This window comes from Mytilus edulis, unplaced genomic scaffold (genome assembly GCF_963676685.1).
Source record: "Mytilus edulis unplaced genomic scaffold, xbMytEdul2.2 SCAFFOLD_262, whole genome shotgun sequence".
In the NCBI taxonomy this organism is placed as follows: Eukaryota; Metazoa; Mollusca; class Bivalvia; order Mytilida; family Mytilidae; genus Mytilus; species Mytilus edulis.
Window position 1 is genome coordinate 31,355 of NW_027268642.1, and position 18,393 is coordinate 49,747.

Sequence of the window (18,393 nt, forward strand, 5' to 3'; positions counted from 1 at the left end):
AGCCGTCATGGTTCACCGTTCCAGGTTTGAACAACATTTTGTATGAATGATAAACGAGAGTGATAGTTTTAGACACAGAAATGTAAAAAAGAACTAGAATTGCCATTGCAAACAATAGCGGATGTCACCCTTCCTCCATTGCCATTAAGTGGCAGCCATTTCAAAAAATATTTACAGTGAATGCAGATATATGCATTTGTATATCTCTTTCTGTAAATTTTGAGTACATTCAGAGCATTTGAAACTTTTTCCATTTCTGCCGTTTCCATGGCAACAGCAGCCATTTTGAAAATTTCAAAAAGTCAAAAGTCTCATAGATCTATCAACAATAATATTAAGTTTCATCAATTTTGGAGCATTTTGACATTTTTGACATTTTTGCAGTTTCCATGGCAGCGGTGGCCATTTTGGAAATTTCAAAGTCAAAAGTCTCATCCAGACTTGCCAGTTAACAATGATTTTAAGTTTCATCAATTTTGGAGCATTTTGAAATTTTTGAAACTTTTGACATTTGTGATGGTTCCTATGGTAACAGAGACTATTCCCCAAATTTTATGACAGATGCCATATTGGTACATGGGAGGGACCATACCATCAAAGTTTCAATGTATTTGACCTACCCTTTTAGGAAAGTAAATGTTACTTTTTGGTGTTTTTGGAGCAATTTGACCATTTTTGCAGTGTTTCCATGGTAACGGCAGCCATTTTAGAAATTCCAACGCCAAATTCCACATCTACAAATGTTGCTCATCGTTACTGAGAAGTTTCATTAAATTTGGAGCATTTTGATATTTTTTTAATTTTTGGTGTAGTTTCCATGGCAACATAGCAGTTCTGTTGGAAATCATGCACAGACGAGAACGTTAACGTAACGTGGCGTTATTGTATATCCAACGTTGTGTACTTATGACGTTATCTTGTACTTCAGTCATCAATACAAATTCATACAGTTTAGACGTCTTTGTTATATTACATGTAGTTTTATTAAAACCACTTTACGATATTGGTACCGTGACCAGAAGAAGATGACTTCATAGCTGAAATCTATACAAGCGGGACACAGAAGCGCAGTTTCTAGGATTTTAAGAAGATTTAAGGAGAGAAGTGAAACAGAAGAAAAACTTGAAGAGGACGAATTGGAAACTATTCTGGATACATTAAAGGAAAAGCAAGATATTCTGAAGGATTTGGATAAATACATTTTAGATAGTGTATGTACAAGAGGAGGATATAGAGCAAGAGATACTTGACACAGATGAGTATAAATTTAATTTAGAGACAAAAATACGTAAAATTCGTAAATTTATTTACGTTCAAACATCTAATTTAAATGCAGCCGCTAGAAGTTTTTCGCCACACAATGAGACACTGCAACCCATTCAAAATGTTGGCCTCGTATATAACATAAGAGATGACTCACAAAATACTGGCCTCAATTTCACGTCTTTACGTTCAAATTCAAGCGTCAATAGCAGCAACTTTCATAAACTACCGAAATTGAATTTACCTACATTTGATGGAAACGTACTTGAATGGCAATCTTTTTGGGATTCTTTTGATTCCGCAATTCACAACAACAACACACTAACCGAAGTTCAAAAGTTCAACTACCTAAAATCTTTACTAGAAGGAGAAGCGTCATATACCATTGCCGGATTTGCTCTTACGCACACAAACTACAACAAAACTACAAACTCATACAGTTTAGACGGCTTTCTTATTACATATGCAGTTTTAGTAAAACAGTTTTACGATATACTGAGGATTACACAGAGAGGAATTCTATTAACATTGGCCATGTTTCTGGAATAGTAGACATTTCAAAGTTTGACACTTACAATAAGTTGCTACATGTTACTGCCTACGTCATCAGATTTATTGAAAATTGTAGGACAAGACAAAGGACCACTAGTCCATTGACCGTGAATGAACTAGACAGATCAGCATTAATGTGGATAAAAGATATTCAACAAAACAGATACTTGGATATTTACAACGATTTAGAAAGAACTGGAAAGTCAAAACATTCTCTGTTCAAACAACTTAAATTATATTTGGACGAGGACAAATTAGTTGTTGTGCGGGAAGAATACACAATGCACCGATTAGCGATATGACAAAATATCCAATACTTTTACCGGCACACAATAAACTCACAAATTTGATTATACAAGGTGCACATAAGCGTAGCTTACATTCAGGAATAAATGGCACAGTTACCATATTGAGACAATCTTACTGGATACCGCAAATTCGTCAAAACGTGAAAACTATTTTGCGTAAATGTGTCACATGTAAAAAAGTTATATGACAACATTATCGTACCCCAAAAGCACCACCTTAACCAAAAGACAGACTGCGTGAAGCGCCTCCTTTCACTTTAACTGGTGTAGATTTTACTGGAGCGTTAAAAGTTAGGAATAAGAATGGAAAAGACAGTAAGGCATATATATGTCTTTTTACGTGCGCTAGCACCAGAGCTGTACACTTAGAAATAGTTACAGATTTAACAGAAGAACAGTTTATTTTAGCTTTCCGTAGATTCTCAAGTAGGAAATCACTACCAAAAATCATGTTATCCGACAATGCGACAACATACGTAGCATCAGCGAAAGAAATTGATAGGCTAACTTCATCACCAACACTTCAAGCAACATTGAATAGTCAAGGGACAGAGTGGAAGTTCATACCGAAGTGAGCGCCTTGGTATGGCGGTTTCTGGGAAAGACTCATTGGACTAACAAAAAATTGTATCAAGAAAGTTTTAGGACGATCTTATGTGAATTTAGATGTACTTAATACTACAGTAATAGAAGTAGAGGCAATTCTAAATGACCGCCCGTTGACATACATATCTACAGATCCGATAGACGAGGACCCACTGACTCCATCTCATTTAATATATAGAAGGAAAATGGTATCATTACTGTATCCTAGCAACCAACACGTGGATGAGAACCTTGTACAAGACTTTACGCATTCTTCCTCCAACAAACTTTATACAGTGCAATGCCAGATAATTAAGCATTTCTGGTGTAGATGGAAGAAGGAATATTTAACCGATTTACGTGAATACTTTTAGTTTTGGCACTCTAACTTTAGTGAAAGTAAATAGAAATCTATGAAATTTTGACACAAGGTTTATGACCACAAAAGGAAGGTTGGGATTGATTTTAGGAGTTTTAGTTCCAACAGTTCAGGAATTAGGGGCCAAAAAAGGGCCCAAATAAGCATTATTCTTGGTTTTTGCACAATAACTTTAGTATAAGTAAATAGAAATCAGTGAAATTTAAACACAAGGTTTATGACCACAAAAGGAAGGTTGGGATTGATTTTGGGAGTTGAGGTCCCAACATTTTAGGCATTAGGGGCCAAAAAGGGGCCCAAATAAGCATTATACTTGGTTTTCGCACTATAACTTAAGTATAAGTAAATAGAAATCTATGAAATTTAAACACAAGGTTTATGACCATTAAAGGAAGGTTAGGTTAGATTTTGGGAGTTTTGGTCTCAACAGTTTAGGAATAAGGGGCCCAAACGGTCCAAAATTGAACTTTGTTTGATTTCATCAAAAATTGAATAATTGGGGTTCTTTGATATGCTAAATCTAACTGTGTATGTAGATTCTTAATTTTTAACTGGATTTTTGTGACAAAAATGTCGGTTATTGATTTGGGGATGTACGGCGGGCGGGCGGGTGGGCGGGCGGCAATCAAATGTTGTCCGTGCATTAACTCATGAACCGTTCAACCAAAGCTTTTAAAATTTTAATATGTTATTACTGACAACTATACTAAGGTCAAGTTCAATAATGGTGATTTTGACTTTTACCGTTCAGGAGTTATGGTTCTTGAAAGATTGAAAAATGGAGTTGTCCGTGCATTTACGCATGAACTGTTCTACCAAAGCTTCCCAAATTTTAATATGTTGTTACTAATGAAAGAATGGAGGTCAAGTTCAATAATGACGAATTTGACTTTTACCGTTCAGGAGTTATGGTTCTTGAAAGATTGAAAAATGGAGTTTCCAGTCGTGTCCGTGCATTTATGCATGAACTGTTCTACCAAAGCTTCCGAAATTTTAATATGCTGTTACTGATGACAAAATGGAGGTCAAGTTCAATAATGACGATTTTGACTTTTACCGTTCATCAGTAATGGTTCTTGTGATATTGCCAGGACACAAATAAATGTTAATAAATCCGGTTTGCTGTCGTTGTGACAGCCTCTTGTTGGTCATGTTTTCAAATTGGTCTACATTAAGGTCCAAAGGGTCCAAAATTAAACTTAGTTTGATTTTAACAAAAATTGAATCCTTGAATGTACTTAGATTTTTGATTATAGGCCCAGTTTTCAAGTTGGTCCAAATCGGGGTCCAAAATTAAGCTTTGTTTGATTTCATAAAAAATTGAATAATTGGAGTTCTTTATGTGCCGATTCTAACTGTGTATGTATATTCTTAATTTTTGGTCTCGTTTTCAAATTGGTCGACATTTAAGTCCAAAGGGTCCAAAATTAAACTAAATTTGATTTTAACAAAAATTGAATTCTTGGGCTTTTTTGATATGCTGAATCTAAACATGTACTTAGATTTTTGTTTATGGGCCCAGTTTTCAAGTTGGTTCAAATCAGGATCCAAAATTATTATATTAAGTATTGTGCAATAGCAAGAAATTTTCAATTGACAGTAGTCAGCAATAGCAAGAAATCTTCGATTGCACAGTATTGTGCAATAGCAAGAAATTTTCAATTGCTCAGTATTGTGCAATAGCAAGAAATCTTCAATTGCACAGTAGTGTGCAATAGCAAATATTTTCAATTGCACAGTATTGTGCAAAAGCAAATATTTTCAATTGCACAGTATTGTGCAATAGCCAGAAATATCTAATTGCACAATATTGTGCAATAAAAAGAAATTTTCAATTGATTGGAGTTATCTTTCTTTGTCCAGAATAGTAGAAGAGTCAACTTAAATCATTGTTTTATACAATATACAATGTATATTCACTTTTACTACCAACTGATAAATTAAAACAATCTTTACCATTCAGTGATAACAAGCACCTTTTGTTACATTTTAATATTTTATGATGTATTTAAATGAGTAGTTATTGTTGCAAACTCCATTAGAAATTTGAATTGAGATCAGTTTTGGAAAAAGGGAAAGGGGGATGTGAAAAAAATGGGGGGGGGGGGGGGGGATTTAAATTTTTCTCATTTCAGATTTCATAAATAAAAAGAAAATTTCTTCAAACATTTTTTTGAGAGGATTGAAAAACAGCATAGTGAATTGCTCAAAGGCAAAACAAAAATTTTAAGTTCATTAGACCACATTCATTCTGTGTCAGAAACTTATGCTGTGTCAACTGTTTAATCACAATCCAAATTTAGAGCTGTATCCAGCTTGACTGTTGTGTCCATACTTGCCAACCGTTCAGGGTTCAACCTCTGCGGTCGTATAAAGCTGCGCCCTGCAGAGCATCTGGTTCATAACTTTTTGTTATCTTTTACAAAAATCTTCTCCTCTGAAACTACTGGACCAAATTTAACGAAACTTAGCCAAAATCATAATTCGGTTTCTAGTTTAAAAATTGTGTGCAGTGACCCAGCCAACCAACCAAGATGGCCACCATGGCTAAAAATAGAACATAGGGGTAAAATGTAGATTTTGGCTTATAACTCTGAAACCAAAGCATTTATAGCAAATCTGTCTGGTCTTAAATTGTTTATTAGGTCAAGATCTATCTGCCCTGAAATTTTCAGATGAATCAGACAATGGGTTGTTTGGTTGCTGCCCCTTAATTGGTAATTTTAAGGAAATTTTGTCTGTTTTCGGTTGTTATCTAAAAAAAAATTATAGATAGAGATAAACTGTAAGCAGCAATTATGTTCAGCAAAGTAAGATCTACAAATAAGTCAACATGATCAAAATGGGGAGTTATTGCCCATAACAGTCATTTTTTACCAATTTTTCATAAATTTTTGTTTATCTTTTACAAAAATCTTCCCTTCTGAAACTACTGGACCAAATTTAACGAAACTTAGCCAATATCATAATTAGAGTATCTAGTTTAAAAATTGTGTATGGTGACCCAGCCAACCAACTAAGACGGCCGCCATGGCTAAAAATAGAACATAGGGGTAAAATGTAAATTTTGGCTTATAACTCTGAAACCATAGCATTTAAAGCAAATCTTACAAGGGGTTAACTTGTTTATCTAGTAAATATCTATCTGCCCTGAAATTTTCAGATGAATTGACCCCTTAAGGAGTTATTGCCCTTTATAGTCATTTTTTAACATTTTTCATTAATTTGGTAAATTTTGGTAAGTTTTTACAAAGTTTTTTCCTCTGTAACTAAAGAGCCAAGTTCATTACAGATAGAGAAAATTGTAAGTAACAAAAATTATCAGTAAAGTATAATCTACAAACATATCACCATCACCAAAACACAATTTTGTGATGAATCCATCTGTTTTCTTTGTTTTAATATGCACATAAACCAAGGTGAGCGACACAAGCTCTTTAGAGCCTCTAGTTCTGTTTTCCTATCTAATATAAATATTAAAACCAGAATGTCGGTTTAACAATACACAATATCACCTGGTTAAATCTTTAAACATATTTAGTTTACATGTTATGGAGATAATGCATAATACCTGGTTATAATTGACCTAGATACACACAGTATTGTTTTTACTTTCCAATTTACTTTGATTGTTACAATGTGCTGAATGTGGTAGCCTAGCCATAGTGCCCCTGGGACCGTATTAAAGACGAAGATAACTTCTTGTATAAATGATTGACAAAATTTCGAGATGTTCCGAGAATTTTATTCTGACTTCTAGCCAAGAGATATCGAGTGGCTCATAGACACATCAAAAACTCGCCAATATATAAGCATGAACCGCTCAGGGAGTTCATGAAAAAAAAATAACAAATTAAGAAATAGCGTCACTATAAGCTGTTTTGCTTTATATTGACTGGTGTGGGAAATATGTGAGGTTGCCCACACACATGACAAAAGGTTCTTTAATAAATCTTGATATTGTGACTAATCTTCTCTGTATCAATAATGATAAGTCAAAATTTTGCAGGAACTAGAGTTATTGCCTGTTAAAGAGTTGCAGAACAATATTTATATAAAGCATCCTGTTTCAATGGAGCAGTATTTAATGGAAGGCAGTTACAACAAGGTGAGGTCTATGTGGACATGGTTCATCATTATCTCTTTATCAAGTTTTTTTTTTTTATCAAAGGGAAGGCTTTGGACCAATTTGGGGTTTATATCCCTGAATATTAATAAATAAGGGACAAAAAAATGGCCAAAAAGAAACATTTTTCTAGTTAACAGACAATAGCTTGTGTTTAAGTGTATGTATCTCTCAGAAATTATGCTACAAGGTTTCTTACTAGAAAGGAATTGAGTTTTGGGTTCTTGGTCCAAGGGAGGGGGGGCCAATAAGTGAGGGGCCAAAAAAGGGGCACAAATAAGAATTTGTGTAGTTTTCAGTCAATAGCTTGTGTTTAAGTGTATAAATCTCTCTGAAATTTTACCACAAGTTTCCATACTATAAAGGGATGATTTCGGGGGTTATGGCTCAAATCATTAAGCAATTAGGGGCAAAAAAGGGGGAAAAACAAGGGTCTTTCTGGTTAAAGGACTATTTAGACAATTTAAAAGCAGTGAAGGGGAGGTTATCCAATTAAAATTTAAAGAACACTGTTATATATATAGAATATAAAGTACTTAATGGTGGCCCCATTACCGGCAATGCTATTTTTAGCAATTATCTCCTTAAAAGGCGTTTTTAATAAACTAATTATGGAAAACTGCTGTTGTCTAATTGAAGCTCAATCTCTATTTGTGATTTTACCGCACTCAAATATATATGGTCCCATGGCTTTTCTTGGTGAATTTTTGGGGTTTTCATGATACATTACGATTTCGCAGAAAATTTTCCCTTAAATTTTGATCAACATAAAAAAAATATTTCCGGCCCTTCATCATATACATTTAAGGACAAATTTGTGCTTGCATGAAACTTCATTCATAATGCTTTCCAGAATAAAAATATATAAATGATATAACAACCAATCACAGAGAGCCATCTATTTTTATCTCTATGCCATGTTCCCTTCATAAAATGGCTGCGCCCATGTAATTTCATTTGGTACATTGTAACCTATATGTTTGATTACTTTATTACCTCCTTTACACTGCTTGAAAATTATGTACATGTATTAAGAAATGATGATTATCTTGAGATTTGTAGCTGTAAATTTATTTTTAGAAGTTACTGTTAATTGATATTAATTTTAACATAATGACTGTATGTCATTTTATATTTTAATATTTTATGATGTATTTAAATGAGTAGTTATTGTTTAGAAATTTGGATTGAGGTTATTTTTGGAATAAGGAAACGTGGGATATTAAAAAAAAAAAAAATTTTTTTGGGGGGGGATTAATATTCAACAGCATAAGTGTTATGCTCAAAAGCAGAATTTTTTTTTAATTTCATTAGACCACATTCATTCTGTGTCAGAAACCTTTGCTGTGGCAACTATTTAATCACAATCCAAATTCAGAGCTGTATCAAGCTTGAATGTTGTGTCCATACTTGCCCCAACTGTTCAGGGTACGACCTCTGTGGTCGTATATAGCTGCGCCCTGCAAAGCATCTGGTTAGGGTATGAAATGTCAACACTTTGTACAATTTATCTTTGCTTAAAAAATTTACATATAAATTGAACACAATATTTAACATGTGTTTTTAGTCCCCTACAGAAGAAGGGGACTTTAGGTCTGTCTGTCTGTCCATCAGTCAGTCGGTCAAATCAGTTTTCCAGAAATTTTTTTCTTCATGCTTGAAGATATTGAATTGGTATTTTGTGTATTGTTTTATCATGACAATTTACAGGTTAAGTTTAATTTGCATGATTTAAGCTATTCTCCTTTTTCAGATTAAGCCATTTTTCTAGAATTAAATTTTTGACGAATACTTATAAATTGCTAGATAACTGTTCAAAGGGAAATAACTCATTTTTTAGAAGACCTTGTATTTGATAAATGACAATTTTTAATTTGTTCCTTTTCTTTAGTAAATTGTTTGAAGAATTTAGTCAAGAGGTACAATCAAAATCACGTGATGGATATACACACACCGGAAGTTACAGTCGAACTCGCCGCTTGAAAGGTTAGTAGTTGCATTTTCTTGTTTATATCAATTAAATTTTGATTAATAAGTTGGCACACCGAATGTCGGATAGTATGTAATTTTTAAATACACAATTGTTTTTGCTAGAAAGCGTGCAGTTATTGCAAACACTTCGATGGTGAAATTTTGGAACTGTGTCGAAGTGTTCGCATTAACTGCACGCTTTCCAGCAAGGATAATTGTGTATTTCAAAACTAGATAGTATCCTACATTCGGTGCACTACCTTATTTATTAATTTTTATTGATATAAACAAGTAAATACGACTACTTACCTTTCAAGCGGTCTGCTCGACTGTTACTTCCGGTGTGTGTATATCCATCACGTGATTTTGATTGTACCCCTTGTTAGTATAAGGTTTGTTATTTTATGTAGTATACACCATGACAAGTTAAAGATCAGGTATGAATTTCATTCCATTACAAAGAATTATTAACCAGTAATTGACTATGATTTGCCATTCAATACTCACAGAATGCTTGTTATTTAAAAAAAAAACCAAAACATTGTTCTTGTTTAGAGTTTCAGGGATCCAACTGTAAGAATTAAGTCAATTTTCCATATATCGCACAATTACTCCAGTATTCCTGAATTGTTCGTCCAGATTAAAATTTTTGTTGGGATTGATACAAAGAAAGGTACTTGTGGATTTTTATACGACCGCAAAAATTGAAAAATTTTTGGTCGTATATTGGTATCACGTTGGCGTCTGCATCATCGTTGTCGTCATCATCGTCGTCCAAGGAAATTTGGTTTTCGCACTATAATAAAATTGAGAATGGAAATGGGGAATGTGCCAAAGAGACAACAACCTGACCATAGAAAAAAACAACAGCAGAATGTCACCAACAGGTCTTCAATGTAGCGAGAAATTCCTGCACCCGGGGGCGTCCTTCAACTGGCCCCTAAACAAATATATACTAGTTTAGTGATAATGAACGCCATACTAATTTCCAAATTGTACACAAAAAACTAAAATTAAAATAATACAAGACTAACAAAGGCCAGAGGCTCCTGACTTGGGACAGGCTACTTTAGTTTAAGTAAATAGAAATCTATGAAATTTTGACACAAGGTTTATGACCACATAAGAAAGGTTGGGATTGATTTTGGGAGTTTTTGTTTCAACAGTTTAGGAACTAGGGGCCAAAAAAGGGCCCAAATAAGCATTATTCTTGGTTTTCGCACAATAACTTTAGTATAAGTAAATAGAAATCAATGAAATTTAAACACAAGGTTTATGACCACAAAAAGAAGGTTGGGATTGATTTTGGGAGTTGATAAAAGATAAAGATATTTTATTTCCTAATCATAGGGCTTATAACAACCATGTAATTACATAAAGTAAAAATAAAAAGCCTTTCTCTCCCACTCGCATACACTCACACATACAACTATCTTTCTGATTAAGGATGATTGATTTAACAGTACAACATGTAAATGAAAAATAAAATACAGATACAAATACAGACACAAATTTTTTTATGAGGAGAGTCAATTGCCTACATTGTATATGTGGAAAGAAGGATAACTCTTACTGCCCAGAAAAGAAAAAGAAAAAACAATTCAAGTATTATGTGAAAATGAACTGGTGAAGACTATAAATAAGTTTTATAAGTTTCAGTTAAGCAAATATTTAGTTTCTCAATGTGTAAAATGAGGATAGCAATTCACATAATTTAGATTTAAAATGAAGGCTATCGTTTGACATGAACCAAATAAGCAGATTACTATCGGATATTTGGGATAGATATGGGTATTTTGTAAAGAGTTCATCCAGAAAGGTTTTCCTTTCCTTATTATAAAGGGTACATTTAAATATAAAATGTTCTTCATCTTCAACCGAGTTCATTGAACAAAACTGGCATGTTCTTTCTGATCTTGGCAGTGTAATATTTTTTCATGTTCATCAATTTTTCGTTCGTAACGGCCTCTCTCTATGAGGAGACAATGATTGCTTATTCTAAATCTAGTTAGTATAACTCTCTTATCTCTGTTCTTAATATTGAAGTAATCTTCAAAAGTGAAATTATGTTTAAATTTTAAAGTAGTTGCTCAATTTACTGTGATCATCTTTTTTTATTAAGTCTTTTTGATTGCTCCAATATGTTAGAAAATCAGTTTTGATACATTTTCTAAGTGAAATTTTTAATTTATTTTTTCCGAGTTTTTTACAAAGTACTAAATTTAAACCAAGTTTTTCACTAAAAAACTTTATGTTTGCATACCATGATTGATTAGCCACAGCTTTATCAGACAAGCTTTCAATATAAGCATCACTTAAGAGATCAGTGGGCGAGTATTCAAGGCGGTTGCAATACATAAACATTTGAATTACTATGTTAATATATAAAGGAAATCTACCTTTGTTGAGGTCCCATCAGTTTAGGAATTAGGGGCCAAAAAGGGGCCCATATAAGCATTTTTCTTGGTTTTCACACCATAACTTTAGAATAAGTAAATAGAAATCTATGAAATTTAAAAACAAGGTTTATGACCATAAAAGGAAGGTTGGGATTGATTTTGGGAGTTTTGGTCCCAACAGTTTAGGAATGGTCCAAAATTAAACTTTGTTTGATTTCATAAAAAATTGAATAATTGGGGTTCTTTGATATGCTGAATCTAACTGTGTATGTAGATTCTTAATTTTTATGCCCCATCTACGATAGTATAGGGGCATTATGTTTTCTGGTCTGTGCGTCCGTTCGTCCGTCTGTTCGTTCGTCCGTTCGTATGTCTGTCCCGCTTCAGGTTAAAGTTTTTGGTCAAGGTAGTTTTTGATGAAGTTGAAGTCCAATCAACTTGCAACTTAGTATACATGTGCCCTATGATATGATCTTTCTAATTTAAATGCCAAATTATAGTTTTGACCCCAATTTTACGGTTCACTGAACATAGAAAATGATAGTGCAAATTTCAGGTTAAAGTTTTTGGTCAAGGTAGTTTTTGATGAAGTTGAAGTCCAATCAACTTGCAACTTAGTATACATGTTCCCTTTGATAAGATCATTCTAATTTTAATGCCAAATTAGAGAATTTATTCCAATTTCACGGTCCACTAAACATAGAAAATGATAGTGCGAGTGGGGCATCCGTGTACTGTCGACACATTCTTGTTGGTCCTGTTTTCAAATTGGACTAGATCTACATTAAGGTCCAAAGGGTCCGAAATTAAACTTAGTTTGATTTTAAAGGGGCACTAGCTACGAGATATATAAAAAATCTATAATAAGATTTTTTATACCACCGCTTTAAAAAAGGGGGGGTATACTGTTTTACCTCTGTCTGTCCGTCCATCAGTCCGTCAGTCCGTCAGTCCGTCAGTCAGTCCGTCCCATGAAACTTTCGTCACATTTTTCTCAGGAACTACACATCCACTCTTTCTGTAATTTGGTATCAACATTTATATATGTCAGCCATACAGTGTGATGCGTTTTCAGATTCATCACTTGACAACTTCCTGTTTACCGAACACTTGTCTGATTTTACACATGATAGCCAAGTTGAAAATTTTCGTCACTTTTTTCTCAGGAACTACAATACAAGGATTTCTGAAATTTGGTTTCAGGATTTATATAAGTCAGCTATACTGTGTGATGCGTTTTCAGATTCATCACTCGACAACTTCCTGTTTACCGAACACTTGTAAGTTGTATGATTTTACACATGATAGCCAAGTTGAAAATTTTCGTCACATTTTTCTCAGGAACTACAATACAAGGATTTCTGAAATTTGGATTCAGGATTTATATAAGTCAGCTATACCGTGTGATGCGTTTTCAGATTCATCACTCGACAACTTCCTGTTTACCGAACACTTGCATATTTTTACACTATTAATATTATCCACTTGCGGCGGGGGTATCATCAGTGAGCAGTAGCTCGCAGTTTCACTTGTTTTGTTCAATCAATAATGAAAGTGAAATAGTGAAATAATAATTCGCTTTTAGTGGCCAAAATGGTTCAATTTTGTCAAATTAAGCGAAGAAACATTGATAATTACTCATTCACTTGCAAGTGAATAATTCGACCTCATTAAATCCGTATTCATGTGAACTTCAATTTAACCCCTAGCTAGAGATTGACAACGCATGCATTATACGTGAACAGGTTATTTATAAAAGTAAAAAAAATGTCAACAATCAAAGTGAAACTACGTTTAATCATTTGATTACTGATTCGATCTATATAAAATCATTCTTATACGGTTAAAACAATGATAAACATAAATTTTTAATCTATAAGATAAAATCAAACAGACCTATAAAAATCCAATTGCACGTGTTGGTTAAATCTATTCATATCGTTATTTATGTTTACATCGCTTATATGGTCATCTGAGGTCAAATCAATAGTTAATTAGATGGCGTCTGGGCTAACATTCTCATGAAACGAACCTATATATTATCTACACCATGCTCTGTATACTGTTTATTTTAGACTTTTGATAGTTTGGATGAATGTTTTACATTGTTATAAATCAAATATGAGAATTTGAGTCAAATCGGTGACCATGAATTCGACAGCTAGTGCCCCTTTAACAAAAATTGAATCCTTGTGGTTCTTTGATATGCTGAATCTTAAAATGTACTTAGATTTTTGATTATTGGCCCAGTTTTCAAATTGGTCCAAATCGGGGTCCAAAATTAAACTTTGTTTGATTTCATCAGAATTGAATAATTGGGGTTCTTTGATATGCCAAATCTAAAAAGGTACTTAGATTTTTGATTATGGGCCTAGTTTTCAAGTTGGTCCAAATCAGGATCCAAAATTGTTATATTAAGTATTGTGCAATAGCAAGAAATTTTCAATTGCACAGTATTCAGCAATAGCAAGAAATCTTCAATTGCACAGTATTGTGCAATAGCAAGAAATTTTCAATTGCACAGTATTGCGCAATAGCAAGAAATCTTCAATTGCACAGTATTGTGCAATAGCAAATATTTTCAATTGCGCAATAGCAAGAAATATCTAGCAAGAAACTTTCAATTGGAGTTATATTTCTTTTTCCAGAATAGTAGTCATTGTTTTATACAATATACAATGTATATTCACTTTTACTACCAACTGATAAATTAAAACAATCTTTACCATTCAGTGATAACAAGCACTTTTTTTACATTTTAATATGTATTTAAATGAGTAGTTTTTGTTGCAAACTCCATTAGAAATTTGAATTGAGATCAGTTTTGGAAAAAGTGAAAGGGGGATGTGAAAAAAAAAATTTGGGGGGGGGGGGGGGTCAATTGTTTTCATTTCAGATTTCATAAATAAAAAGAAAATTTCTTCAAACATTTTTTTGAGAGGATAAATATTCAACAGCATAGTGAATTGCTCAAAGGCAAAAAAAAAATTTTAAGTTCATTTGACCACATTCATTCTGTGTCAACTATTTAATCACAATCCAAATTTAGAGCTGAATCCAGCTTGAATGTTGTGTCCATACTTGCCCCAACCGTTCAGGGTTCAACCTCTGCGGTGGTATACAGCTGCGCCCTGCGGAGCATCTGGTAATATTTGATGATGTATTTAAATGAGTAGGTATTGTTGCAAAAACTCCATTAGAAATTTGAATTGAGATCAGTTTTAGAATAAGGGAAGTTTGATGTGAAAAAAAATGGGGGGGGGGGGGGGGGGTTCAATTTTTCCTGTTCCAGATTTCATAAATAAAAAGAACATTTCTTCAAACATTTTTTTGAGAGGATTAATATTCAACAGCATAGTGAATTGCTCAAAGGCAAAAAAAAATTTTAAGTTCATTAGACCACATTCATTCTGTGTCAGAAACCTATGCTGTGTCAACGATTTAATCACAATCCAAATTTAGAGCTGAATCCAGCTTGAATGTTGTGTCCATACTTGCCCCAACCGTTCAGGGTTCAAGCTCTGCGGTTGTATGAAGCTGCGCCCTGCAGAGCATCTGGTTATGATCCTGCCCTGGTGGAGGGGGCATTAGTTTCACCCCTGTGTGTCTTTTATTGTTATGATTTGTGAGTTTCATACCTTGTATGCCAATACCTTATGTTATAAAGTTTCTGCTATGTTTCATCAGACATTCATACAACATTGTTTAAGTCTAACATGATGTGGATATAAGTAGGGCATCATAGTCTGTTTGCAAAAAAAGTTATGCCCCTTTGTACCTTTTTTTACACTATTCCATATGCACAATGTTGATGCAACTTTCCTACAAGCTCATCAGATGTTCATGACAACATTATAGGTTGCATTTCTGTAAATATTGACAATGCAATTTCCCATAGGAACTCCTTTTACGGCTAAAACTGTACCACTTTTACTATGAAGTTTTGAAAAAAATCTTATCCTAGAATTGAAAGTTCATATGCACTACAATTTTTTGCAAAGGTCAAAATATAAGGCTGTGCGGCATATTTTCAACGTTTATATGCCCTGAACTTTTCAGAGTTTAAACTAATACTAATATTCCTAACTACCCCTACCTCAAATGAAGGGTTACCACAGATTTCAATGTAAACAATATGCACGTGTATATGTACTGGTAAAATTCACAAGTTATGTCTCTATGAGATGGAACACAGAGAGCATAACTGGGAACCAGTATGTAAACAAAATTAATTTTCTATGAATATTCTAAAAGAGGTGTGGTTTGAAAAACAGCTGTATTACAAAGTGCAACCTATAGTGAGGTATTGCCATTTAATTTGTTAACTTTAAATGCATGCTTCTTGCCTGGATCAATGCACATTTTCAACAAAGACCAATCTCCAACTGTAAAACTAGAATATAACTCTTAAATAAAAACAAAATATTTTCACTGAATTACTGGTTTCTATTAGAATTGTAGATGTTTTTTAAGACTAATCCTCCTCTCTAACAGTAGCGGATTTCAGTCTCAGATTACTACCATTTTCTTTTCTTTTTAATTCAGGTTTTCTTAGCAAAGGGCAATGTACCTGCTGAAAATTACACATTTTTCATTAATATATTATTGAACACCATCAGGTAAGCAAATTAAGATTATAATTTTGATGTAAATTTTTCAATATTTTAGTCAATTTGATCCCATTCAGGATTAGGTCTATTTCCTTGTTCACTGTGTATGAGGGTGACTTTCAACTGGAAGATCTTAATGAATACAAACAGCAACACAGTCATAACCATGATATTCAACCATTCTTTTATATTTGTTTTTTGGCTGAAAGAGACAATTGACCTTTTTCATCACTTTGTGTCTGTCTTCCCTCCTTGTTGTTTTTCATTGACTTACCCAATAAATCAAAATCTTCTACTTTGAAACTCCACAGTTGATCATCACAACCCTCATTGGGGTATCTAGTTGTACAAAGTGTGTCCAATCAGGCATGTAGCTGTTTTTATGCTAAAAATAATTTGCTTGCACATTTTTTCACAAAAAAAAAACAAAAAAGCTTTTGAAATTGAATTAAGATTTAGTTAACCTGCTGCAATTGTTTGCGCCTGTCCTTAGTCACTCAGGAATCTGATGTTCAGTAGTTGTAATTTGTTGATGTGGTTCATAAGTGTTTCTCGTTTCTTATTTGTATATAGATTAGGCCATTGGTTTCCCAGTTTGAATGGTTTTACACTTCTTTTAATTTTTTGGGCCCTTTATATATGTTGCTGTTTGGTGTAAGACAAGGCTCCATATTGAAGACCATAATAGTTTACTTTTATAAATTGTGACTTGGATGGAGAGTTGTCTCATTGGCACTCATACCACATCTTCTTATATCATATTCTACATTCTGTGGTGCCATATGCATGTACATTAATTTCTGAGAAGAGGAATTACACACTATTTTAAAAGCTCATTACCCACTAGTATTGATTTAGTAAAAAAAAATTAATCAATACAACTTAATGAGCACCTATTAAAATTATAACAAGGAAAAAACATGTCAGGCAAAAGGATTTGGTATTCATTCAGAAAACACATTTAATGTTTACAAAGGTGTAAGGATCTGAGGGTCACTAGAGGATGCAACAAATCTATTTCATTTGGAAACATTTTCTTGTCAACTATTGAAACTTTGTGAATTGCAGACAAAAAATATTTGCTCTATCGGTACCGATGTGACAGAATAGCTAAGACATGCTTAGTTCAAAGTGTTAGCCATGGTATAGACATATTTTTGGAGCATTTTAATTGACATTTAGCGGTATAGACATATTTTTGGAGCATTTTAATTGACATTTAGCACAAGCATTCAAAACAAAATGTTTTCATACGACCGCTAGAAATTTTGCAGTTGTATATTGGTATCATGTTGTTTCTGCGTGGTCCTAAGACATTTGGTTGCCAGACAATAACTTTAGTATAGGTAAATAGGAATCTTTGAAATTTAAACACAAGGTTTATGACATCAAAAGGAAGGTTGGGATTGATTTGAGGGGTTATGGTCCCAACAGTTTAGGAATATGGGGCCAAAAAGAAGCCCAAATATAAGACTTGAGCTGCAAGTGACTATTATCTGAATTGATGATGAATTGTAGTTATTTTATAAAACCAAATTTCGATACTACAATAATAAGTATTTGAAGTGAACAACTTAAAAAATTAGTTAATCTGAATGCTTTTATGAAATCATAAATAAAAATTCTACAGAAACACAATTAAAATTTCATCATCACCAACAAGGCGATACACTGGTGGGATTTTGAATGCATCATATGATGGAGGATAAAGATAGTTCAGATAAAGTCGTGAAACAGTGTTGTATTTTACTGCATGTTACTATTAATTTATACTTGCAGAAATGAAATTGCAAGTTGTATAGAAAAGGCATATGAGAAATTGGCCTTACAGGAGGCAGCCAGAATGTTGTTTTTTGAATCCGTTAAACCCATGAAAGAATATGCTGTACAGGTAAATTTAACTGAATGATTTCAATATGCATTAGCATAATTGTGTTTATTGCAATATCTAGTACCTACCTGTAATGGTATCTAAATAAAGTTTGAAGGAGAAAAACTATTATGAATTTAAGTGAGTAAAATTTTGGGCTAAACAAACTTGGTGTGCAGTAGTATTATGGGCTGAATTATACCAAAGTCAGGTCACTCTGACCTTGACTGACCTCTTTAATGTAGACACTATTATAGTTAAACCTTATTTGAATTGTTGCCTGTGTATAACTTTAGAACTATGGTTGACCAAAATTGGTATGCTGATGCA

The 18,393-nt window shown here is 33.4% G+C and overlaps 1 protein-coding gene across 1 annotated transcript in view; it reads left to right on the plus strand.

Annotated features, from left to right (window-relative positions):
* The window catches only part of LOC139508164 (26S proteasome non-ATPase regulatory subunit 8-like), a gene marked incomplete at its 3' end in the record, with an annotated part of 48,978 nt that extends 30,894 nt beyond the window's left edge, over positions 1-18,084 (plus strand). The window contains 3 exon segments of the mRNA XM_071295912.1: positions 7,097-7,195; positions 16,129-16,202; positions 17,973-18,084. Of these exon segments, the coding sequence (XP_071152013.1) occupies positions 7,097-7,195; positions 16,129-16,202; positions 17,973-18,084 (285 nt within the window).
* Positions 18,085-18,393: the final 309 nt, after the last annotated feature.